The sequence below is a fragment of the Biomphalaria glabrata genome, chromosome 17 (assembly GCF_947242115.1).
Source record: "Biomphalaria glabrata chromosome 17, xgBioGlab47.1, whole genome shotgun sequence".
Taxonomy (NCBI): Eukaryota; Metazoa; Mollusca; class Gastropoda; family Planorbidae; genus Biomphalaria; species Biomphalaria glabrata.
In genome coordinates this window covers 14,058,601-14,084,458 of record NC_074727.1, presented here as the reverse complement: position 1 = coordinate 14,084,458, position 25,858 = coordinate 14,058,601, and the positions used below count along the sequence as shown (strand labels likewise).

Here is a 25,858-nt window from a genome sequence, read left to right as displayed (position 1 = left end):
ACGTACTTAGCATTTGCCGAGGTTAAGAAGCGTCCAACTTTAGCAATACATTTATGAAAAAAAAAGAAAAGAATCCTGTACACGTGGTATCCAGGCACCTTAGTCGAAGTATCGTTACAACGGTATACAGTATCGGTAAGACTTTCGACACCCGCACGTCTCTTCTTTTTGTATCGACCGAGACTATAGGGTTCTGATATTCTGAAAATATTGAAACCTGCCTTTTTATCTGCCCGGGCGGACCACTTTGGTGGCCGATTGTAAGTTTGTGTTTCTACACAAATTGCCCTTGCAACCTTGTTTTATATATAGGCCTATATAAAGGCTACATGGGGGGGGGGAGGGGAGGGGGTAGAAGAGAAGACAATGATCAATACACAATAGGACACATCAGACCATAGGGTTTTGCCTTTACTAGAGTCTAGTTCTAGAGGTAAAAATATAAAAAACAATTTATTAGATCTAGTTTAATACGGGCTCTATATAACCTATATATACATATAGGCCTACGCGTACGATACATACAATACATACAGTGCATACACACATGGGCGTAGCCAGGATTTTTTTCGGGGGGGTTTGGGGGGATTTTTTCTCCCCCCCCCCGCAAATATATATAGGCTATATATATATATATACATAACTAATCTTTAATCTTTTTTTATTGCATTGTGACCTTTCATTCTTTCGGAAGACGTTTATTGTACCCTAGAATAAATTCTTCCTGGAATTAGTGGAAAAAAATATAGACTCCCCGCCCTATGGGCGTAGCCAGGGGGGGGTTCTTGGGGTTCAAACCCCCCCCCCCCCCGAAATGAAATCCCCCCCCCCCGAAGGGGGGAAAGATCGGAATTTAGTGACTGATTTTTTCTTTGATTTTGTTTATTTTAGGTGAAATTTTAATACTAAACCATCACTTGCCCCAGCACAACCAAAGGGGTTTTGAGTTTAAAACCCCCTACCAGGGGGTTCGAGTTTAAAAACCCCTACCAGGGGGTTCGAGTTTAAAACCCCTACCAGAGGGGTTCGAATTTAAAAACCCCTATCAGGGGGTTTTGCAGTTAACTCCCCCTCTTCTATAAAACAAAACAAAAAAATGCAAACGAAAATCCCCTAATTCCAAGAGCACAGTTAAGGAAGATTTTGATTTTAAAACCCCCTCTAAAATTTACGATAAACCCCCTCTTCAACATAAAAAAAAAAAGCTAATTACGCACTCAAAATGTTATGAGCGTAGCTAAATGGGTTTTGACTCAGTTTTGAGTTTATTATACACTCAAAATGTTATGAATGTAGTCAAAGGGGTTTTGAGTTTAAACTCCCCTCCAGTGGAGTTTGAAGCTAAAAAGTACCTCTTTAATATAAATAAAAGCAAATTACTCACTCTAAAATCTATTAGCGTAGCCAAAGGGGTTTTGAGTTTAAACCCCCCGCCAGGGGGGTTTGAGGCTAAAAAATACATCTTCGGTGTAAGAAAAAAAGCAAATTACGCACTGAAAATGCTATGACTGTAGCCAAATGGGGGTTTTGAGTTTAAACCCCCATTCAGAGGGGTTTGATGCTAAAAATACCTCTTCAATATAAAAAAGCAATTTACACACTAAAATTATTTGAGCGTAGCCAATCCAATCGGGGGTTTTGAGTTTAAACCCCTCTTCTACAGATGGCTTTTTTTTTAAAGTTTATAACCCCTCCAGATGGTTTTGAGTTTAAATCCCCCTACAGAGAATTTTGAGGTGGAAAACCCCCAACAGATGATTTTGACCTTAAAACTTCTCTTTTCGATATAAAATCTAAAGCAAACTACAGTCACTTAATTCCAAGAGCGTATTCAAGAGAGGTTACACATTTTTACCAGTGGCAGGGCTCCATTAATAAACTAATAGTCATCTGCTGAAATTGAAAAACACTAAATGTGGCTCAACAAAGATGGCTAAGACAGATTTTAAGAGTCAGTTATAGAGATCGGGTCAAAATCAAGGACATCCTATGGCGAACTGGGAGTCGCATGAGGTTTGCGGGACATGTTCTCCGACAAAATGAATTACGCATAAGAAGAGTTGCAATGTTATCCTAGTACAACTTGACGCCACTAATTCATGGAGGTCCTCATGGCAGGTGGGAAGAGGCTTCAGACGATACCAATGACAGATTGTTATGGAAACAGCTTGACGGCAAATGCGCCGAACGTCAGTAAGAATAGCACATTAGGTTTTTGAAATAAAACTTTTTAATAGCAGGAAAATGCACTGTAGATACCTCAGAATATGCATGTTGTTGGCTTTCAATACCAGAAATAATGCTTGGCGGCTGGGCTTCGCCCCGCGCTGGGGGAGCTCCTAGCGCTCCACAAGACCCCCTTGCTAGTAATGTCGGGGAGTCTACAACGGCAAATGCGGCGAACGGCGCGGGAGGATCTAAGTCAGTAAGAATAGCACATTAGGTTTTAGAAATAGAACATTTTAATAGCCGGAAAATGCACTGTAGATATCTCAGAATATGCATTTTGTTGGCTTTCAATATCAGAAATAGTGCTTGGTGGCGGGGCTTCGCTCCGCGCTGGGGGAGCTCCTAGCGTTCCCCCAGACCCCATTGCTAATTGTGTCAGGAAATCTACAATTTTTCCACTAACTCATGGAAGAACCTATTCTAGGGCACAATAAACGTCTTCCGAAAGAATGAAGGGTCAGAATGTAATAAAGATTATGTACACACACACACACACATAAATACATATAATTTTTTTTGCTTGGGGGGTGGGGGAAGAAAAAAATCCCCCCCCAAAACCCCCTCCGAAATAAAATCCTGGCTACGCCCATGCCCCGCCCCGGAGATAACTATATGACATATTTTTAACACATTTATGCAAACGGTTTTAGAATTTTAGTCCCAAAATTTTTTTTAAATTTTTTTTTTACATTTCTATTGCTACGTTATATAAGTTCTGTCCTACTAACAACTACATTTACCACAAAATAATGTTTACTTTTTTAAAGAGAAAAAAATCTATTTAGTATGCATCTATGGTTGGACATAATTTAAAACAACAATTAATAAGTATAAGTTTTTAATATTATCGCGTGAACTGCAATATAACAATGTAAGTATAGAACACTTCACTAAAGGATTTTTTTTCTACGGAAATTTATTTTCATTTTTTTTTTTTTTTTTTGATGATTTGAATAAGAGATTTACCCTTTACAAAACAATAAAATCAATTAGATATTCATTATAAGACATCAGTTAGGCCAGGTTTACATTAAACTTCACATTCACTTTCACATATCCTTTGGTCTGCTGGACAGCTGGGGCACCACACAAGATCTGTCAACCTTCTTTCTCCATTCTTCTCTGTCATTTGTCTTTGATAGAATTTAATTCTGATGTTCTTTCTGAAAATATTGATACCTGCATTTTACTTGCTTGGGTGGACCACTTTGGGGGCCGATTTTGATTTTGTGTCTCCACACAAACCGTCTTTGTAACCTTGTTTTATATTGAAGAGGCATTTTTAAGCCTGAAACCACGCTGAAGGGGGGTCTAAACTCAAAACCCCCATTTGGCTACAGTCATAGCATTTTCAGTGCGTAATTTGTTTTTTTTTTATATTGAAGAAGTATTTTTTAGCTTCAAACCCCGCTGAAGGGGGTTTTAAAGTAAAACCCCACTTTGTCTACGCTCATAGAATTTTGAGTTTGTAATTTGCTTTTTGTTTATTGAAGAGGTATTTTTTAGCTTCAAAAACCGCTGGAGGGGGGGGGGTTAAACTCAAAACGCCTCTTATGGCTATGCTCATAGAATTTGGTGACTGATATATGGATATGGGTATAATCTTATATTGAAGAGGGGGCTTTATCGTAAATTTCGGAGGGGGTTTTAAAATAAAAAAAAAACAACTAAGCTATGCTCTTGGAATTTGTCGTTTACATTTTTTTGTTTTGTTTTATAGAAGAGGGGGATTTCATTTCGCCGGGGGGGGGGGGGCTACTCCAAACCACTGGCGGATCCAGGGGGGGGGGCGGTTGGGGCGATCGCTCCCCCCACACTCGGCCGACCCCCCCCCCTCCGGGGGGCGGACGAATTTTAGTATAGAATTCACACAATTTGTATACGAATGTATTACTTATGTTAATAATATGTACTAATTATTTATATTTCAACCTATTTTTAGATTATTTCGCCCCCCCCCTTTCTAGTATTTTTGCCGACTTGGTAGGGTCGGGAGGGGGCGATGGCATCAATCCGCCCCCCCCCCCATAAATTTTCGAGTGGGGGGCGGTCCTATTTATTCGTAGAAATCACATATTGCTAACAGAATCAATTAAATATCTATATGATTAAAACTTGTTATTAGTATTTTAACCGGTCTTTATATTATGTCGTTCACCTGTTGGCCGATTGGAGGGGGAGGAGCGAATACCTCTACTGCCCTTCCCATCTAAACCGTTTGAGTGGGGGTGGGGGGGTGCGGTCCTACTTTTATGGAGAAATCATAGTCTGTGAACAAAATTAGTCGAATATCTATATAATATAAACAGGTGGAAGTGCGATACATGCAATCACCTTCCCCCAATCGGACAAACAAATACTTTTTCTTTTTGTATTATAATAAGAAATTACAAAATTTAAAAAATCTGTCACTAATATAATTTATATACGCTATAAAGTAAATTCTTATATCGAGTCGCCCAACCCCTATTCTTTGATGCAAAATGCAATCATTAGCAGAAATTATAAAAAGGAGCGAGGATTAATCGTTTTCATTTTACCGCCATTTCCCTTTCCTGAGAGAGTTTGTGTAATTTCACATGAATTTATCATAACTATTTTAAGAAAGACTTTGCTTTGGAAAAGTTAAAATTCAAACGAAATTTTTCAATATAAAAGACACGGTTGAGATGAGTTCAAAAGCCAGATAATCTTTTCCTAGTCGACTTTTTCCAACCTTTACCCTATCTCATATTTTTCTAGTTAAATAAATTTAGGATTATAACTCACAATTTATGCTTGAATTTTATTGAATACTATTAATCGAATCGAAGCCTTAATCTAAATATGTGGGGCATCTTATCTTTTCAAAGAACAAATCGTTTGTATTTGCAGTGTATTAAAGGACTATAAATTCATATTATAATATTTTTCCACATTATTTAAAAGGTCCTTTATAATAGAATGAATAATGAGCTGTAGGTCAGAAGAATGCGTTACTGATCTGAAGAATGCCAGAAAACGCTTTTAGCGTCGAGGCTTCGCCCCGAACCTCACTGATGAATAATAAGCTGTAGATGTCAGGAGAATGCGTTTATGCATTGAAGAATGCAAGACTACGCTTTTGGAGTCGGGGCTTCGCCCCGAACCCCACTAATAAGTAATGAACTGTAGTGTCAGGTGAATGTGTTTCAGCCGTGAAAAGTGCAAGAAAACGCTTTTGGCGTCGAGACTTCGCCCCGAACCCCACTGATAAATAATGAGCTGTAGATGTCAGGAGAATGCGTTTCAGCCGTGAAAAATGCAAGAAAATGCTTTTGGCGTCGGGGCTTCGCCCCGAACCCCACTGATGACTAATGAGCTGTAGATGTCAGGATGTCAGGAGAATGCGTTTCTGCAGTGAAAAATGCAAGAAAATACGCTTTTGGCGTCGGGGCTTAGCCCCGAACCCCACTGAGGAAATTTTAAAGCGCTCTCCCAGACCCCAAAGTTTGCAAGAGAAAGGCCTCAACATGACTGGTTTTTGTTCTGTTTTTTTTTCGCCGAACATTGAGAAAAAGTCTTATTTTATTCTCATATATCGAATATATATATATATATATATATATATATATATATATATATATATATATATATATATATATATATGCTGTACGCACGTTTATGCATAGGGTTAGGGTTTACTGAGCGTTAGTGTTAGGGTTTTGGAAAAAAATCTATCGCCCCCCCCCACTCCAAAGTTCTGGATCCGCCAGTGCTCCAAACCCCCTCCCTGAAAACGCCCATGCATACACACATACATATTTCATAAAGGATGTGCAATATCTCTTGGCCTCTGTAGCTTAGGTTAAGTGAACATTTAGAAATCAGTCTCATAATAGGCTCTTTCATTACAGTGTAGATATGTTATCTTTCTTATAAATTACAGACGTTCCTACAAAAGAGAAGAAAATTAACCGCTGTATCTAGATCTGTTGTGATCATGATAGGTTACAGATAGATAAAAGGGATTGTCAATAGCTTATGTATTTATTTATTTAATTTGAAAGTGACAATGAATTAAGGGAAAATCATCTACGAAGGTGGGAGGGGGAGGGACAATAAAAAAAAAAAAAGCTTAGAATCTAGCTGTTGGTCAATATAGTCTGTCTGTTTGATTACCAAAAAAAAACACACAAACTATAAGTAAGAAACTAAAATAGTTTGAGGATACAGTATATTTACACGTATTTATATTTATGTCGAACATTCATTTTTAACATTTCATTAACCATCAGTAAATAAATGTTCAATAATAATTGTTTAAATTATATTATATTTAAAAACTTTTTGAATGTCTATTGATTTAGCCCTTGAGAAATCATTCTTACAATATTAACTGACCACAATAAAAAGGTATGAAGATATATTTTTTGCCCCACGCACTTTTTTATTTAAAGGCAACGCTTCCGAGCACAACTATAATGGCCGTCATTTGTGAATTAGCCTTACGTTTATTGACTCATTGATTTTCTTGGTAAGTTGATTATGTTATTGTTAACTGTTCTTTTTAGAAAACTAGATCTAATACTCTAGATCATTAGATAGATTAGATCTAGAATCTAGAGTACATTCTCTTCTGGATATTCTAGATCAGTGATTCCCCAAAAAGTGGTCTAATAACTTAATTTAATAATAATTGACTTAAACTTAAACTTAAATAAGTCATAATTCACTTTTCATTTGTTTGGCTTTACTCAACTTTACTGTTACTGACTATTGTACTTTACACCTTAGGCTTAGGCTAAAACTTAGGCTATATATAGGTACTTTGACAAAAAATTCAAAAAATGAATATATAAATATATCTAACAACAGAAACTATCTAGTTAAAAGTTATGTAGAGCTTGCTCAGTGCTGAGAGGTTTACAATCACAATGAATAAATGATTAAATGATACCAAATTTATCTTTCTATTTTATAATATGTACTAATATAGGAGTTAAGTTATGCCGTTTTATGTGTAGAAAAATGGACTATAGAAAATATTTAAAAAACTGTGATCGAAAAAATGAATTTTTGTCTTTATCTCGTCATAACTTTATAACCATAATAGATAGCAGCTTGAAATTTGGAACACATCTACCCCATTATATGTTTTTTAATTTGATTATTTCACCTCACATGCAGCTAACATCAATTCACAGCTAATTCAATTGTTTGAAAATTGACTTCGATCCTTTTTCTAGAACTCCGTTTGGTAGAAACTTCCTCCGCTTTCAAATATTTATAAATATAATGTAAAATATCATTTTGATAGCATTCTCTTCACTAGGTTGATCAAAGATAAGCTGTTAAGGCATAAATAATTTATACTTCATATTATCAATGAGAATTACTAATGTCTAGTGCCACATGTCGCTGCATCATGGATGAGACATGGAGTGACCTCATTTAACATCGTCAGGAAGGGCCCAAACTTGCCTTAAAAAGCTGATTTCCTTTTATATTTTGTGTACCTAAGTATAGAAAAAAAAGATTTTTAACACTGCTCTATAATAGAAATATTGATTTTAATACTATAGTATTGTCATAGATTGTTATGGTAGTTATAATTTTTCCACTTACCCATTTAGAAAAATAGCCTATTTTGGCATCATTTATAACATGTTAGGGGAAGTTTTTTTAATTTTGGAGGACAAAATTTCATAAAAAAATAATGAAATAACAAACTTTAAGCATAAATCTAGGTCTAAATTCAATAAAATAATACTAAGCTTGCTTAAAAATGATATTAAATGCAAAATCATTCTTACCTATGACTGTAAATTTTAAAATAAACACGTCTTTCATTTGTTGACAATGTGGTATCATTCAAAAGCTTAGGAATCCTCCTTTAAGATTAGCACAAGTAAGGGTTTTTAAAAAATAAAGCAAATGTAAAAACAACAATCAATCAACTAACACCATGGGTTTGGAAGTCTAGCCATGCTGTTTCAAAACTATATAGCAGCTAGTCTAGCAGTTTATAGGTCAGTAGAGTAAGGATGTCAAAGTACCTACTATATATAATAATAACTATAGTATATTACTATATAATTATAAATTATTAAATACTGTCATATTCACATAAATCTAGAATCTAGTAATAAAAATATAGATCTAGTATTATAGTATAGACTTAATGGACCCCCAGGGCAGCCGGGGGTATACGAAGACCATGAAAAAATTTATTTAGATTTGAAAAACGTTTAAACAATGGTAAAGTTGAGAAAAGACCTACAATGGACAAAATCTTTGCTTTGACATCACAAACAGAAGATGATGGCTTGCTAGTGTCTGTAAATATCTTTTATATTTAATAACTTATTGCCAAATTTAAAGAGCATCCCACTATAGGTGAAAAAAATGATTTTGCCAGCCACTGAAAAAGTTTTAAAAACTAATTTGTACATAAACCTGCATGTTATATTATTAAAGAACTCCTTTAAGCAACAAAACAGTTCAAAGGCCTATTGATGAAATGAGTTGTGACATTGGAGGCTTCTTTTGTAATTTTTTGCAAATTATTTCTTCCTTTAAGTGGAAAAATGAACCGAATCAAGTTTTTTTATTGGCATAATATATATGCTCATTTTATTATGGATCAAGAATTCCAAGAAAAACTTCTTTTGTGAAAACTGATAATTGACTATATAGGCATATCAATATTTAATGCTTTGAAGGACTACTTTAAAGAGAAAGCAATCGCTTTATCAAATATAATATTATTAGCATTAAATTGAGTACTTTTCATGGTTGAATACTACTGTGGATAGTGTACCTGGAATGTTAGTAATACTTGAGTGCTATATCGATAGCTAAAAATCTGAGTAGTGGATTGCATGAATATTATAAATTTTTTGGCACTGCAGTTAACCGAAGCACTTATTACGTTTTCAATTTCACATTAATACTGCCACCAGTAGTAAAAAAGGATGTAAATTGCCATAACAACACAAACAGCCTTTATTTGCCAAAAAAAATTCATCTAACTTCAATATTTGAACTCAGGGATGCCCTAAACCTTAGATTTGAAAATGCTGATCTACCTATTGTTAGTGTTTACAGATATTATAGCTCGGAGTAAAAAAAGAGCTAAACAAGATATAAATATTTTTAAAATATTAACAAATATATATTTATATAGAATCTATATATAATATAATATTTGTAAATGTTTTGTTTGCTTAACAATTTTGTGTTTTTGGTTTTAAATCTTAATATTTATAATAACCTGATTTTAATTATCTTGTTCTGTAGGTAATAGATTATCAAGTGGTGCAAATAGATAGATATGAATAAAAAAAGAAAACATGGTGATGATTTCAACGCCTTGTCCATCCCGCCAAGATGGCTACACTGTCCACGAAAGGGCCAAGTAGTATTTGGTAAATTTTTTTTTTTGGTTGAATTTATTTGTCTTTTTCTCTTTATTTGCTGATATGTTATGAAGTCAGATTTAAGTTTGTATAAATGGGCTTCCACTCTTTCTTGTTTATTGCTTATTCCTGCACAAAGTTGAACCAAGTATGCCTTATTTAGTCCACATGATCTCAGTGAATTGTTAAAAAAAACAACATATTCCTAACAGCACAGACAGATGTTATTTCTCAGTTTCAGCCAGACAGTTATTCAGTAATTGTTTTTATTTTCTGCAATTCATCAATTGCTCATTGTCACTTAGAGTTATGACCTGAGACCACTTTAAAACGGAACCTTTGGGTATGCAGGTCATTGAATTCAGCTTAACAGATGGGAAATGGAAGTGAAAGAAAAGATTAGAGGAATGTTTTTGGAGCCCATTCAGTGAACTACATAAGCTGATCAGTTCTTGCGTAACATACTTACCAGAGATATTCGGATTTCATTTCTGTTATTATGTTTATGCAGTCAAGCACTCTTTAACACCACTGCCACTTTTTTTTTTCCTATGACAAAATTTGTCTCTAAGCTGTGTAACTTTATTGTTTCAAACAAAGCTAGTGTCAGTGATAAAATAAACATCATTCATTATTCATATTTTGTAGAATGCCAACATTTATATATTTTTTCTATTGTTGCCTGCTTTTCTAGACAAATTTCTACCTTTCAAAACACCACTAGACTCAAAATATGATGATCAGGTTCCAGAAGAAAACCGATTCACTGTGGACATGCTATTTAATTCAATCAAAATGTCTAAGGTTTGTATAATTTTTATTTCACAAACCAAATGCGTGTGGCCGCTTCAGGTTTGTTGTTTGGTGACTGTTGCAGGTAGAAGGTATTGACAGTGCCTTAAATAGTTTTTAAACATATTTCCAGCATATTGACACTAAGTTGGAATCAGAATTCAATAACACTTTATTAAGTAGCTCAATTGAAATGACCAGTAAAAGACCTAAGATGTGCCAGTGATATTATTTAAAATATGTTTATATTTATGGATTGTATTTGAAAGACTCTAATAATATTTGTGTTACACTTTTATGTTTTAGTTTGTGAAAATTTCAAAATAGTTTTTATATGTATGGATATTTATATAAACTTGAAGTCAAGGAAAAAAGGAAAGCTTTTTTGTAAGACTATAATTAGCCATTGCAGATTTTTCTTTTTCATGTATCTTGAAAACAACTTTGAGCTCCAGATTCCATAGAGATTTTCATTCCTGAGATATGATAGTAAAAAAAAAAGAGTAAAGTTTCCCTTTTCAAACCTTGCAATCTATGGGGCATATGATGTTAAGGTCATGTTTCTTTGGCCAACGGTTAACGAGCAGGGTGTTATGTGGCCAGCACAACGACCAACCGCCTTTACTTTCCCCATTAGAGTTGGGTTGACTTAGGGGCGCCCTAAAAATCCAGAAATTCAAAATCCCAGTCTTCACCGGGATTCGAACCCAGGACCTCAGGTTCGGAAGCCAAGCGCTTAACCATTCGACCACCGCACCCCCACGAGATATGATAGTGACTGACAGATAATACATTCACAGAAGTGGTTCTGCCTGTGGAACAGCTAAAAGAACTAAGAATCAAATTTTTAACAATGATGACACACGTTTTTTAAATGAGCATTACTGATGCTGTTCTTGTGTTTCTTTCTGTTCTATTTAGCGTAAAATGGGTTTAATTATCAACTTATGTAACACTGAGAGATTCTATAAGAGAGAGGCTGTGGAGAATACAGAGCATGACTGCAAGTTTATATCTCTGAAGTGTGCTGGGTAAATAAATAGAATTAGCCTTAGAATTGATTTGTTGTTTATGCTGTTACTATTTGTTGGCCAGTAGTGTCAGCTTTGTGTTCAACTTAACATTTCTTTTATTTTAACATAAATTTCTATCAAATGGTTTCTTTTCTTTTATTTGTGTTTTAGTCGAGCTGAAGCCCCAACAGAAGAGCAAACAGAAACCTTTATAAAAGTGTGTGAAAATTTTGTTAGCAAGAAACCACTAGAACTTATTGGTAATATATCTTTTTTTTTTTTTAACTGAATGCTGTTGTCAGGTGTGAATATAGTTTTTAAACACTAACTGTAGCTCTGCTTACAAGACAAACAGAAATATTTAAGTTGGATCAATGTTCACTTGTATTATTCATTTATTTTCTGGATATTGTCTAAAAGAGATTAAAAAAAAAGATTTGCATTAAATGTATTATTTTCTCCCTCTTTCCTCAGGGGTGCATTGTACACATGGATTTAATAGAACTGGGTTTTTAATTGTCTCATATCTAGTAAAAAAGCAATCCTGGAGGTAAGTAGAAACTAGACACTAACTGAATGTTTATTACAAATACAATGTCACCTTCTTGTCACAATTGACATCAATAGACTCTGCCCAGCAAACAAGTGGAGAAATACAAGTAGAAGTGTAATCGGTGCTTCACTCTTGTAGAAATATTCCAAATGTTTAGAAAAGAATGTTGTGGAAACTGCTCAAAGCATAAAAATTGCTAGGATTTTAAAAAGAAACTAGAAATAGTTAGGTTATTAGTAAATTGTGTTAGTAAATTGAGCAGTATGAATAGTGTTCAAATGAAAGTTTAGGCAGTGTTAGCTGTTTTCCTGTGTCTTCATTTTAAAAAGTTGTAGCATATTTTGAGCATAAACAATCAAATTCTCACTGAGAGATTAGCTATTATCTTGCACTCTGTTATTTGAAGACAGTTATTCAATGTATCATGACTGTAGAAAATCCTACTACTTGATGCATGGAAACATCCTTGTATTGTTATGTTGCTTTCTATTGGACATTGACTAGGCCTTAAATCTTCCTCTTATAGCTTAGTCTTTCTTTTTGTTGGCCTGCACTGAAACTTGATAAACTCTTTTGTTTTGTGTTAAACCCATTTAGTTTTGATAAAAAACAAAAGAAAAAACACAGTATGTGTTAATTTTACTTTTAGTTTATCAGTTTATAGCTATGTATGAAAAAAAAGCTATACTTTTTTATTTTTTAAATTCTCAACAGTGTTGAAGCAGCAGTCAGACAGTATGCACAAGTAAGAAGTTTTTGGTGTTTTTATAACTTTGCCTGTGATCTAGTTGCTTTTATTTCTTTAGCTACTCTAGGGCTCTGATGTCCATCTGAAAGTCTGTGAATTAAGCAATAATTAGACAATACTATTAGACTGCATCCTAATTCACGTCTGTTTAATTTTGCTCTATACGATGAGCTTGTTTCATTAGTATATTTTGATAGCTTTGACATTTCTAATATTCTACATGTCAGGCTCGGCCGCCAGGTATCTACAAACAGGACTACCTTGATGAGTTGTTTAAAAGATTTGGGGACATAGACGATGTACCTTCAGCACCTCCATTACCTGATTGGTGTACAGGTAAGTTTTTGTTTTGTATGGCAGGATGACTTGGTGCAATCAGCTACTGCTTATAGCTGTTTTGTTTAGTAGGGCAATGAGGTTCTGTTTATAGCCGTTTTATTGAGTAGGGCAATCAGATACTGCTTATAGCTGTTTTATTGAGTAGGGCAACCAGGTACTGCTTATTGCTGTTTTGTTGAGTAAGGCAATCAGATGCTTCATGTTGTTTTCAGTAGTGCAATCAGGTATGGCTTAAATGTTTTTGCAGTTTAAATTGTGTCCAATGTTCAAATCTGACATCTGCTCAATCAGTAAAAGCCAAGCAAATCCATCACACAATTTGAGCTTTCACCTAATCACTCCCTACCTACTTTCATAGTTTGAATAAAACTTATCTAGTTTACAATTTGAACTTATTTTTGAGTTTTTGTTGTTTGATTAGGGATGTATTTTTAATTCAACCTTGCTCCATCTAATTCTAAGCTACTGATAAGAAACTTGAAAGAAAATCTTCTTTGTTTGTTCTGTATATTAAAACTTTCAAAAAGTAATAATTAAACAATAACTTGTATATTCAATGAACTCTTTGACTTGAATTCAAGTTCTGTCCTCTTGTTTTTAGAGAGTGATGATACGGAGGTGGATGATGATGGTAGCACTAGTCAAGAAGTCAACAATGACGGAGGTGGAAAAAGACGAAGAGAGTTTGTGAAAAAGGTTATTAATTTTATCACAATTCACCTTATTGACCTTAGTAAATTAGTGTGCATTTCCCTCCACTGGAAAAAGTTGTCTACTTCATGTTTATGACCTGTGCATTGTCTACTTATCTTTGGGAACATCACAATCAATCTGTGGACCTGTTCCAATCATTCATTTGATTGGTCCCAATCATTCACTTGATTTGTCATAATCATTTGTTGAGCAGTCCCTATCATTCTACTCTGATGTACCCCTGCTATATTCTTGTTATCTTTCCTAATTTGTTGCCCGTTTCATCTGCCTGGTTAGTGCCATGTAAGATGTCTTTGCAATCTGGCGACTATCATTGTATTTTTGTTAAAAAGATGTCAAAGAATAATCCTTCAATTTTGTGTTTCTCTCAGATATTTCATTATTGTCTTAAATGTTTTTCAAAGCTCTTTGCTGTCTTGGTTTGAATTTTTCTTTCCAACTCTGTTGTTGATTGTGTCACTAAATTATTGATCAAGACTTGTTTTCAATCTGGTCTGATCAGGATGCCAAGTTTATGGAAGGAGTGAAAGGTGTCTCTCAGGTGACCACACAGCCTAGGCTGTCACAGATACAGAGGAAATGTCAGGTCATGGCAGGATGGAAGAGGTATTGCTTCCAGACTTAACATTGAAATATATACTTGATCTTAACAAAACAAAACTAGGATGTTTAGTGTTATAAAAAACTGTAATCTTGACTTATCCCCTTATATGTTTACTATTCATACAATATATGGCAATTTAAAAAAAAAATTGCTTCAGAAATGATTCAGAATTTTTTTTTTACTGCTCTTCTGCAACTTTTTGTTTAAATCTTTCACATATCTCTATCTTTATTCTGTCATTCTTTAGTTGGAAGAGGTATACTAAAGAGTGGTGTTAAAACACTTAGTTTGTATTTCGGCATGTATTATTTAATGTATATAAAATTGTTTGTATTATAACTTGTTAAGGAATCAGGGTTTGCATCCTTCTCTGCTGGAAGGAATCCCTATTCAGAGTGAAACATTTTTGAGTTAATCTGCATCTGATGCTTAGCATTTAGTATTGAAATGGCAGCTGCATTTTTTAACCCCAATTTTGACAGTCTTTTTGATGTGAGGCTTAGAGGTATAAAATCACTTGGGGACCTATCAAATGGGCTCAAGTTTGAAATCCTATTCAGTCCAAACAAGAGATTGGACCAGACCATAGTGCACTGAGATATAAAAAGTATCAGTTTGAAAAAAAAAAAGCATAAAATTAATTCATAAAGTTTAATGTTTTGTTCATTAGTTTTAAAAACTTGTGACCTCATACTCTGTGGGCTGTCCATCCATAGGCCTCAACATCATTAATTGTGCTTCTGCCTCTAGTTATTCTTCCTGTTACTGCGTTGTGTAGAAAATACTTAAATTTCCTAAGTTTGAAGAGGTAACAACAACACGTTAACTAGAAAAGATATTTTGTTTATACCTTAACTATGAAAATAAATGGGTTTATTTCTACCTATAAAGTTCAGGTTTTCCTGGCTCACAACCAGTGTCAATGGATATTTCCAATCTAAGATTTCTTGCACAGAAACCTTATAAAGTCAGTTGGAAAGCTGATGGAACTCGGTAGGTGAATACATGTCTTTCATTCATTTTCTGTTTGCATTCACATCCTATGAGTTTGTATCATATTTTCTGAGTATAGTTTTATAATGAAAATTTCATTTATGCCACATTCAAGTATTCAAGCAGTATAATCATTCTTTTTTAGTTGAAGAAAATAAAAAAGGTCTAACTTTGACTACACTAAAAATCGAATGATTTTTATGGCTTTTTTTTCCAACCTCTAAATGTGTATTTTGTAAATCTTGAATGAAGAAGTGATTTCACTATCTAATAAAGATTGACTTTAAAATAGCATTATTCATTTTTATTTTGTTTGTCATCATTGGAGTTTAATTTGAATGTGATATCTAATAGAAGCAGCAGATTGTTACAAATAGTAATTTGACCTATAAATATGTTATACATTTTGCCTTAAACACTTTCAACAAAGGTATATGATGTTGGTTGACGGCAAAGATGAGACATACATGATAGACAGAGACAACTGTGTGTTCCATGTACCCCATCTTACTTTCTACAAAAGGAAAGATCTGAGCACTCCCATGGCCAACACCCTCCTTGACGGGGTAAGATCTGTTTTAGATCAATGTAATGTTGTTGTACACTTACAAAGTATACAGATATCAGTTTCTAGTGACCTCTAACCTCCACCAGTCATTTGCTTTTACTCTGAAGTCTATGGACCTGGGGCTATGTACTCTACATGTTTATGTTCCCTAACTAGCTTATTTGTGAATCATAAAAGATCATTTCGATTATGAATGCTATTTGGCTTTACTCCTTAGACCTCTCACCTTGTCAGAATTTGTATGTGCTTTGCTGAGGTCTGGCACTGTAAAAACATGTCACAGATAATATGTGCATGTTTGTATACTCCAATTTCACTTGTATATGTTGATGGGAATGTATGTTCGTTTGTCTGAGGACAGTTGCCAGGGTAGACATAATAAAGTGTGTGAATCTCAATACGACTGAGTTTTGTTAGTTTTTTCATTAGTTACAGCAGATGACTACTTGACTGCCTGAGGACAACTGGTTAACAGGACATTTTTGTGTCTCCCGTGACTACTAGACTGTCTGAGGTCAACTGGCCAACAGGACATTTTTGTGTCTCTAGTGACTGCTAGACTAACAGATAGATGAAATATTTTTGAAAATTGAATTTATGTCTATTTTAATTTGCAAAATAATGAATTTTTCCCATTTTGACCCTTTTTTTTTAGGAATTAATCTTAGACAAAGTAAATGATCAAGTCATTCCTCGATACTTAGTGTATGACATCATCAAATTTGAGGTCAGTTGTTTTGAAAAAAAAGTTGTTACATGAAATCTAGTGACTTTGCAATTATTTTAATATTTTATCAATAATTGAAAAAAACTGAACTGATATTAACATTAAGAATGAACATTTTGAACTGATTAATGAAATGCTTTGGTTTTAATCTTTCTTTATGACAGGGTATAGATGTTGGAGGTACTGATTTTGATCGTCGTTTACTGTGCATTGAGAAAGAAATAATAGGTCCTCGGAACATCAAAGCTCAACAAGGCACATTAGATAAATCAAAAGAACCTTTCAGCGTGAGATTAAAAAATTTCTTTGATATCACCATGAGCCCAAAGGTAATGGTTCATTCAAGCTCTCCAGCCATTGTCTGTCTTTGGATAGTTTTTTGTAATTGACTTTAAGTACATGTCATCATTTTTGTGTAGACTTTTGTTTCCTAACGTTATCATTTTCATCAGTTTAGTTATATTCTGCTTTCTGATGATTACAGATCTTGGAAGGGAAGTTTGCTAAGACTCTTAGTCATGAAGTGGATGGACTTATTTTTCAACCCGCTTCTGATGTATGTGGATGATATCAACTATGATTCAGTTATTTTACTCAATAAATTATTAGAGATGTTATGAATTCTTACAGTTTTCTTATGAATGTGCTGTTTTTCTCAATAGCCATACAAGTGTGGACGATGTCCAGAAATCTTGAAGTGGAAACCACCAAGTTTGAATTCTGTTGATTTCAAGCTGAAGATACAGCGAGTGGAGGGAATGGGGTAAATTGTTTTTAAAAATGCTTGGTCAGGGTGTTAGGCTTGAGAGTAAATTAGAAAACTGATAAGCCAATCTATTCCAAAAATAACATAGAAAACCATAAGAAAAGTAAAGTCCCCCTTTCAGTTCTTATGGTCTATGGAGCAGTTGATGGAAAGGTCATCTTTTCTGTGGCCCATGGTTAACCACCTTTACTTTCCCCCAACTAATGTTTGGTTACTCATCATAAGTAACCCTGATTTTCTGTTTGGATTATTAAAAGAACTATGTTTATTATGTATATCTTAAATAAAATAATTTTTTTTTTAAGTCATGATGCACTTGAATTTTTTAAAATAGGATTTTGATTTGAAATGGAAATGTGATTTTGTTTTTTTAATTTACTATTACTTTATTGCTAAGTTAAAAACTGACATACATTTTTTTTATTTTTTTTGTAGTTTGCTTCCAGAAACGAAAGGTCTGTTGTATGTTGGACAATATGATCAGCCCTTCGCAGCGATTAAAGTAAATGCTTAGAGCTAGTTTTTACTTTGTAAAGTAGTTTAATGCTTAAAGTAAGCCATTTTTTTCTTTTCACCCTTCATTCCTTCTGTTAGCCTTTGTTTGAATGTACTTGCTAGAACTATGTTTCTTGACAAATATTCAGAGCTCTCATGATAGAGAAGTTGTATTAGCCATTCTGACTCAAGGTGTTTTCTATGGCCATCCTTTCTCAAGCTGTTTTCTATGGCCATCCTTTCTTAAGCTGTTTTCTATGGCCAACACTAAAGTCACATCACTATGTTATAAAAAAAAAACCCCACAGTGTTTAGTTAGTGACATAGACATGTAATTTTGTTAATACTTTCACCATCATCTATCCCTTATTCTGTTGAACAGTTGGGGCACCACACAATATCTGTTGCTTGTCTTTCTCCATTCCTCTCTTACTTTTGCCTTGTATATAATTTCTTTCAATAAAGGGCCTGACCATTCGTTTTTGTTGTTGTTCCATCCCTTTCTCTGTCTACCTCTTCAATGACCATAGAGTTTTAGCTTGATAATAGTTAACAGGTCATTGTGGGGTCCAATCGCTATACTTATCCTGTATCTAATCTCTTCATTTGTGATACAGTCTTTGTAAGTTTTGTTAAGTGTTCCTTGAAACTTACAAGGTTAAGAACTTACAATATGAACATCTTTCTTTTATCTGTATTTGTTACTGCCAAGCAATTATTGTTACTGTTCATTTATCAATTATTTTAATTCGCAACAACTATGTGGCAATTATTTTTTTTGTTAAATAGAAAGGTATTAAAATACCCTGATAAAGCTCTTGTAATTATTAAGTGATCAAATGGGTGCTCATAAAAGGAATGCTTCTTTTCTTGCTAAATATATTGTAAACATCATTTGTTAATTCTTAGTTGTGACAAAGAGCAGTTATTTTTAGACCTGTGTCTACTCTCATTATCTACCTAAGCATTTCTCTGTGCATGACTGAGGGGAGCTTAGTTTTACATGCAGTTATTTTATAATATCTCCAACCATGTTATATTGGTCATAATAGGAAACCTCTTCATTAATGGTCTTGTTTAGGATATATGGAGTTTCATCGGAGTAATGGATGCTCTGCTGAATATATATAGTTCTCAGACTAGCTACATGATACATATCTCAATTACTAAATTGTATATCTATATAGTTCTCAGACTAGCTACATGATACATATCTCAATTACTAAATTGTATATCTATATAGTTCTCAGACTAGCTACATGATACATATCTCAATTACTAAATTGTATATCTATATAGTTCTCAGACTAGCTACATGATACATATCTCAATTACTAAATTGTATATCTATATAGTTCTCAGACTAGCTACATGATACATATCTCAATTACTAAATTGTATATCTATATAGTTCTCAGACTAGCTGCATGATACATATTTTAATTCCTACACTATCACAGGTGAACAAAGAGCTGAAGAAATATGATACCAAAATTATTGAGTGTACTTTTGATGGCACGTCCTGGAAGTTCATGAGAGAGAGAACTGATAAATCATTTCCCAACAGTTATGACACAGCCATGGGTATTTAATTGTTTTTTTTTTAAAGTCCTTTAACCCTTAAAGTGCTGAGCAGTTTTACAATTAGTGCATACAAAATGTAATTACAATTATGATGTTTAGAGGCTAAACTATCACACGCATTTTAAGGGTTTAACAATTACCTATAGTTGAGAGAAATATTAAATTTGAATAAGAATCAAAAGAGATGAAACTTTCTCTAACAAGAAAACATTTTTACTGCATTTTAATAACATTAACAAACAAAAATAACTTTTGTAAAAATGATCCTGTAGTTGTTTCTCTCTGCATAGCAGTTTAATTTGTACATCTATTGGAGGTAAAGATTCTAGTAAATACAAAGTACAATTTGGACCACTCTATTTCTCTCTCTCTCTCTCTCTTCTTTTAAGTAGCTTTTTTATAGACAACTTTCATGCTTCTAACATGCTCAGAGCGCTTTAGTCCATTCTCATTGGTGGTCCAGTGGTGGTATCTGAGAAAAGATTATCCGTGCTGCCTTGAGTGCTAGTAAACACAGCTCTGCTCGAGTTGGATGTTGAACCTCGAGCCAACTTGATAGGTATCCAAGCCAAGCCCAAGCGTACTTTGCCTCTCTGCCACACATCCCATCTTTGTTAATATGGTGTATAAAAAAGTGGATAAAACATTTTAGAAAGATAAAACCTGAACTTAACATATGTGAAGAATTTTAAAGATTAAATTTTTCATATAAAATATTTTTTTTATCAAAATGTCTCTTTCAGGTGTATGTGAAAGTATAAGGCATCCAGTTACTAAGGAGATATTGTTGAATTTTATTGACAGAGAACGATGGCAGCCTGATGCCTCCAAACTGATGCCACCTCCGCTTAGGAAAAAGTAGTCTTTCAGTTGTAACATTATTTATTTAAACCCTTCTCTTTAACCAGCGGAGATCAATGCAAACCTTTGGCTTTTTGAGTTGTTACCTGTTTGCTTTTCAGTACGTTAAAGACAATATTCTCTTCCATTTGAAGAAGCTTGTCAGAGATGGTGTGAAGTAGATCTGTAATGTTTTCCCACCAAAAGAAAGTGTCTATGAGCATGGCTTCTGAACTTGTGATTTTGTTTCCTTTACATGTTCATTGTCACTACTCAGTTTGAATGGTTTCTTTGTATTAATATAGGTCAGCTACATATCTAGTGAACTTTCATTTGGAACATGCTGGCCTTAATAAATAAAGACTGAAAAGGATTTTAATATTTAAATGAACAGTATATTTTTATTATTAGGACTTAGTGACACATTAATATAATCTCAGCTAGGACTGATATAATTTTAAATGATTGCAGATGTAGTTAAAATATGTTAGGAATAAAAGATGGAAGCTAAAGTGTTTAAATTAAGCAATTTTATTTGTTTTTACAATGGTGAAGAGAAATGTAAACTTGGGTGATTTTTTCAAAAGTTATGCAAACCTCAATTGTTTCTGTGGAAAAATGAAATTGGTGTGCTTGTCATGATTCATTATTGAATATGTGCATACAAACTTTCAATTCTTGATATTAGCTAAAAGATTATATCTTGATATTAGCTAAAAGATTATTCTATGTTGTTATTTAAATTAAAAAGCACATTAAGACCCATTTTTCACACTTAGAAATCAGCTTTGCTCACCATTTCTTGAGACATCACCACTAATGTGTTTTTAAGGTCAATTACATTTGTTAATAACATCCCTGCAGATAGTTGAACTAATAAAATGTCAACCTTGAAGCACTTGAAACATTGTTTACTTAATACTTCATGATTATTTGACCTAGCTTTCATGTTGCCTTATTCTTGATTAAATTGATTCAATATGCAATGTTATATTGTTATTTTAAATTTATGTTAAACATCACAAGTAATGAAACTTGTGCTTGATTTGGTGTATATATAATTCAAGTCAGGTCTCAATGTATATCACTCAAGATTAGTGCCTTTTTAAGAGCATTCTGATCTGTCTTTGGAAATAAGAAATCCTGACAAATCAAATTGATTAAAACAGTCCCTTGAAGTAAGATACAGGTTTTTTGACATGAAGTTTTTACTTGGGTGTTAACACTCATGGCCTCAAGTTCTTCACAAAAATGCTGAAATCATTTTATTTTGTCACAAATTTGATGTTACATTTATCAACGTTATATTATCAACATTTTTCAGCTGGAAGAAGTAGAAATTGTTATTTTCTTGTTCAAAGTAATGAAGGTAAACAAGTTCTTTAGAATTTAGCAATTACATTTATAAGCATTACCCAAATATTGATTTCATGGAAATGATGAATTAAGGTGGTTTGATCTTGGTGTTAGGGTATCTGTTATTATAAAATCTACTGAGAATGAATAAATAGTTGATGCACTTAATGGAAGCAGATGTTGTTTTAGGTTATTGGGTGTACAAAGAACACTTCTGACTTCTCAGGCCTGGCTGCAAATCAACTTTGACTGATTGTGCGTCTTATCACCTTTAGCATTATTAATTAAAATATTATTATTACTTCCGAATTGAGATGATGATGTGTATTTTAAAATAAAAATATGTGAAAACATTGTCTCTTTTTATTTGTTTGCTAACAATTAAACCATTTGTATAAAAAAAAAAGTCAGATGGCAATCCCGATAAAAGGCTCAAAGACAAAATGGTTATGGGCAATAAAGATAAATGCGGAAATAATAGGCTTAATGAGTTACCTTAAAGTAACACATGATAATTTTTAAAAATATTTTCGTAAGATAATTTCATAAAATATTTTTTTTTTAAATCGCATCTTTCATGTTACCTAATGGCACTCAGAAAACACAACTCAGCTCGAGTTAGGATTTGAATGCCAGCTCCCTGGATAGGTAGTCAAGCAGTTATTAATATTGTTTAAAATGGAAATAAATGCGAGACTGAAATGGCATTAGAAAAATTAAAAAGATAATAACATACTTTTTCGTCAACGTTTTTATTTTATCTTGGAGGTTTAAGACGAGTTGTCTTATATCTTAAATGAACTGCGAAGTGGTTTTCAAATCAGACAGCTCTTCATATAGTTTATGTTTGGTCATGTTGAAACAGCTTGTAATAAATGTTTTCTTCTGAAGTCATTGACTAGAGTAATTTTAAAAAGTGTTTTTATCTTATTAAACTTTTAACTAAAAATAGACAGATATTCCCTAAAATCTATATGAGGAAGTAGGTAATTTATTAAAATATTTTTTTCACCATTATTTTTTCCAACAAAAGTAAAAAAAATAAAGAGGTGAAAATTTACTTTTTTTTGTAATATAAACAAAAAATTAAAAAACACAATTCTTTAAATTGAGGTATCCAGATTTGAATTCATTTCCTAGGATAATCTAAGATCAAGAGACTCTGCTGCCATTTACAACACCTAAAACAACAATGAGTTAGTGAACTAGTAAACTTTTGAAGATAAAAAAAAATCAAAGGCTAAACAGCTGATTTTAATTTTTAAAAATGTACAATTCCAATTCAACATAACACAATCTATACAAACATGACCGAAGGTATATAGTAGAAACATTTCTTACTCCTGTACTGAAACAACCAGAAGAACATGCACCTCTAATAATAACAAAGACAATCACATCATATACAATGTCACAAGCAGCCATAATATTAATAATGACCATCACGTCTCAGCTTTTTTATTCTTGATCTTTATTCCTGTTCGTCTATAGTCTGATCTTTCATCTAGATATTCATTGGTGCATTTCTCAACAAAAACCGGATCAGCATATCTGAAAATTTAGAATTATCAAAAATTGTTGAAGTCATCTAGATGTGTATAATTTTTGCACATGGAATGATTGTCTTTAGGTTGCACATGGATTGATTGTCTTTAGAAGTTGCACATGGGGTGATTGTGTTTATTAAGTGCATATAGAATGGTTGTGTTTAGTTGCACATGGAATGATTGTATTTAGTTAAATCATGAAACTAAACATTACTAGATACAATATTTTTTAAATAGTGAATTTTATAATTTAAATAACCTTTTTCTTTATGATGCTTAATATAAACTAATTTAGTTCTGTATAAAATACTAGCACAGTCTCACATTCTATATTTATTTTTCAAAAACAAAAAAAAATTTAATGTTAACATCTGTTATTAAGAAAGGCAAAATATTTTTTTTTTATTTTTTAAATAGTAAATTTTTTAAAATCTAAATAACCTCTTTCTTTATGATGCTAAATATAAACTAATTTAGTTATGTTTAAAATACTAGCACAGTCTCACATTTAATTTTTCAAAACAAAAATTTTTTAATGTAAATTATTTTGTAGAAACATCTGATATTAAGAAAAGCAAGGTATTTTTTTTTCTTTTGTTCAGTAAGGCAAGAGTACTTACGCAGCTGCCAAGCATTGTTCCATTGATTTAGCTATGTCTCTACATTTGAAAGGCATCAACAGGCCATTGTTCTTTGCACATTGACCAAAATCTGGAATAAAAGCAAAACTTAATTAATTAAAAAATTTTTAAAATGTATTTAGTTCTATTACTGTCTATAAGTGAATGAATGAGCAATTGAAAATTCTATTATATCTGGAATAAATGAACCAAAAAACAGAACAAAACCAAAAAAATGGATGAATGTTCCTTTAGAAATTAACATTATTATGTCCTAGCCCAAGATTCCAGGATGATGGGATGGCGATGCGGGGGTATATTCCAGGCCTCATAATGACACCCCTGGGAAGATGTATAGGCTAACTGGGATAGAACACTGCCTCCAGTAGACTTCTATAGCACGTTCTAGTGTACAAGCATTGCAGGTAAGTGGAAAGAATTAAAGAAAGGCTCTGCTAGCCTTCCCATTCAAAGTGCCATTCTTCATGAATAGTGGCAGTATATCATAGGAACACATAGAAACCCCTCTTGGCTTGGCCTCTAAAGAGAAGCACAGATGTGTCTAACGACGATCGATGTGATGAAATGATCATTTAGTTGATGAGGAACCACCAGACAGATGGATAAGGGAAGAGGCATTTCTCATTCCTGATCTTTGGGTAAAATCCTTTCCATAGGTCAAAGGTCATAATAAGGGGCAAGCTCAACCCTTAATGGACATTCATAGAGGGTATGGCAATGGATAAGTTTTGAACATCGGACAATCAAGATGAGAGGTAAGATAAATATTTTAGAATAAAACTAATCAGCCACCTACTTTGAACTTCCTCTGCACATTTCTCCTTTTTAGCCTTTGATTTCATTTTTTGAGGAATCAATATTTCTTTTTCTGCTTTTCTGAGTGTTCTGTCATCAGGATCCCCTGTCAAAAAAAGTCATTTAACAGAATATAATACATCATGTTTAACAAGTTAAAGAATTTCTTTCTTTTTTTATCTTTAAGACTGTACAAAAAGATACAAATAGACTCTACTAAACATTAATTCACTCAAAGGTTTTGTTTTGGATAAAAGTACCACCTGAAGAAAATGTGGGGCAGAAAGTTCCTCAGGTAATTTGTGTCCATGAAGGATAAACTAAAAACTACTGTGAAAAGTTACTTTGTCTGAGAAATGTCAATTTGCTTTACACAGATCTACATGTTTTATCAAGTTTTTTAAGTCTACTTTATCCCTTTTTTTTTCTCCTTTGTTCTCTTTTTAAAGAGTTGGTGACTTGTCCTCCTTTTTGTCTTCTACATCTACTAGCCATTCAAGGCGTAAAGGTGTCTGGTAACCTCTGGCAAACATAGCTAGGTCTTGCAAGTAAATCTGTCAATATACCTAAATCAGCCAGGAAAACAAATATTAGTTAGATACAACATGCAGATGACAGACAAAAAAAATACCTAAGCCATGAGGACCTCCTCCTAAGGTTTTGGATAAAACATAATTTTCTTCACTTTCATTTTTCAAGGTAGAATCCATTCTGAGCTTCAATCTCAATTATGATTTAATAGATCTAGTCACTAGTGAATTAATAGATATTAAATTAAAAATCTTAAGTAACATTGACAGTGATTCACATTGACTGAAGACGTTATTCAACTTATTGAACTTGAAGTCTGGCTTCAACTTTATTTACCAAATCTTATGATTATGATTTCAAATGATTGCCAAGATGATGAAGATCACAATAACTTCAATAAGTAAGAGTAACAGTTCGATTTAGATTTCTACTATCTACTCTTCCTGCGCCTATAATTATACTAATATTAATATAGATCCCTATAGACTCTACGTAGTTGATCTAGTCTAGTCTATGTCTATGCCCTATAGATTTCTCTCTATATAGACTCTATTATAAGTCATAATAAGTCTACTTTGAAACAATCATGACTAGGTCAATAGCAAGATTTGTTTGTTTAGGCCAGTGAAGCGTTGCTATTTTTA

General features: G+C 33.2%; 2 protein-coding genes across 2 annotated transcripts; one reads left to right on the top strand and one right to left on the bottom strand.

Annotated features, from left to right (window-relative positions):
* The first annotated feature begins 6,618 nt into the window (after positions 1 to 6,618).
* On the top strand, positions 6,619 to 21,899 carry LOC106051004 (mRNA-capping enzyme-like). Its single transcript, XM_056015033.1, has 19 exons — positions 6,619 to 6,724; positions 9,490 to 9,617; positions 10,303 to 10,412; positions 11,322 to 11,431; positions 11,585 to 11,673; positions 11,888 to 11,963; positions 12,681 to 12,711; positions 12,942 to 13,050; positions 13,655 to 13,749; positions 14,270 to 14,373; positions 15,263 to 15,364; positions 15,795 to 15,930; positions 16,588 to 16,659; positions 16,824 to 16,988; positions 17,144 to 17,215; positions 17,322 to 17,422; positions 17,861 to 17,927; positions 19,381 to 19,504; positions 20,248 to 21,899. The coding sequence occupies exons 2-19, from the start codon at positions 9,524 to 9,526 to the stop codon at positions 20,364 to 20,366; spliced, it is 1,776 nt and encodes a 591-aa protein (XP_055871008.1). The 5' UTR covers positions 6,619 to 6,724; positions 9,490 to 9,523; the 3' UTR covers positions 20,367 to 21,899.
* A 1,034-nt stretch (positions 21,900 to 22,933) lies between these two features.
* Positions 22,934 to 25,776, bottom strand: LOC106051005 (COX assembly mitochondrial protein homolog). Its single transcript, XM_013206115.2, has 4 exons — positions 25,315 to 25,776; positions 24,685 to 24,789; positions 23,868 to 23,958; positions 22,934 to 23,251 (listed from the first exon to the last, which is right to left on the bottom strand). Exons 1-4 carry the CDS (start codon positions 25,391 to 25,393, stop codon positions 23,143 to 23,145), a joined length of 384 nt encoding a protein of 127 aa, XP_013061569.1. The 5' UTR covers positions 25,394 to 25,776; the 3' UTR covers positions 22,934 to 23,142.
* Between the last annotated feature and the right edge of the window lie 82 nt (positions 25,777 to 25,858).

Bases quoted from the DNA above. Each gene is read 5' to 3' on its own strand.
- LOC106051005 (XM_013206115.2), bottom strand. From the start codon at position 25,393: ATGGATTCTACCTTGAAAAATGAAAGTGAAGAAAATTATGTTTTATCC. The intron at 23,959-24,684 runs GTAGGTGGCTGA...CTTTTATTCCAG, and splicing joins ATGTGCAGAGGAAGTTCAAA to ATTTTGGTCAATGTGCAAAG. The intron at 23,252-23,867 runs GTAAGTACTCTT...CTAAATTTTCAG, and splicing joins GAACAATGCTTGGCAGCTGC to ATATGCTGATCCGGTTTTTG.
- LOC106051004 (XM_056015033.1), top strand. From the start codon at position 9,524: ATGAATAAAAAAAGAAAACATGGTGATGATTTCAACGCCTTGTCCATC. The intron at 11,674-11,887 runs GTAATATATCTT...CTCTTTCCTCAG, and splicing joins GAAACCACTAGAACTTATTG to GGGTGCATTGTACACATGGA. The intron at 15,365-15,794 runs GTAGGTGAATAC...CTTTCAACAAAG, and splicing joins TGGAAAGCTGATGGAACTCG to GTATATGATGTTGGTTGACG.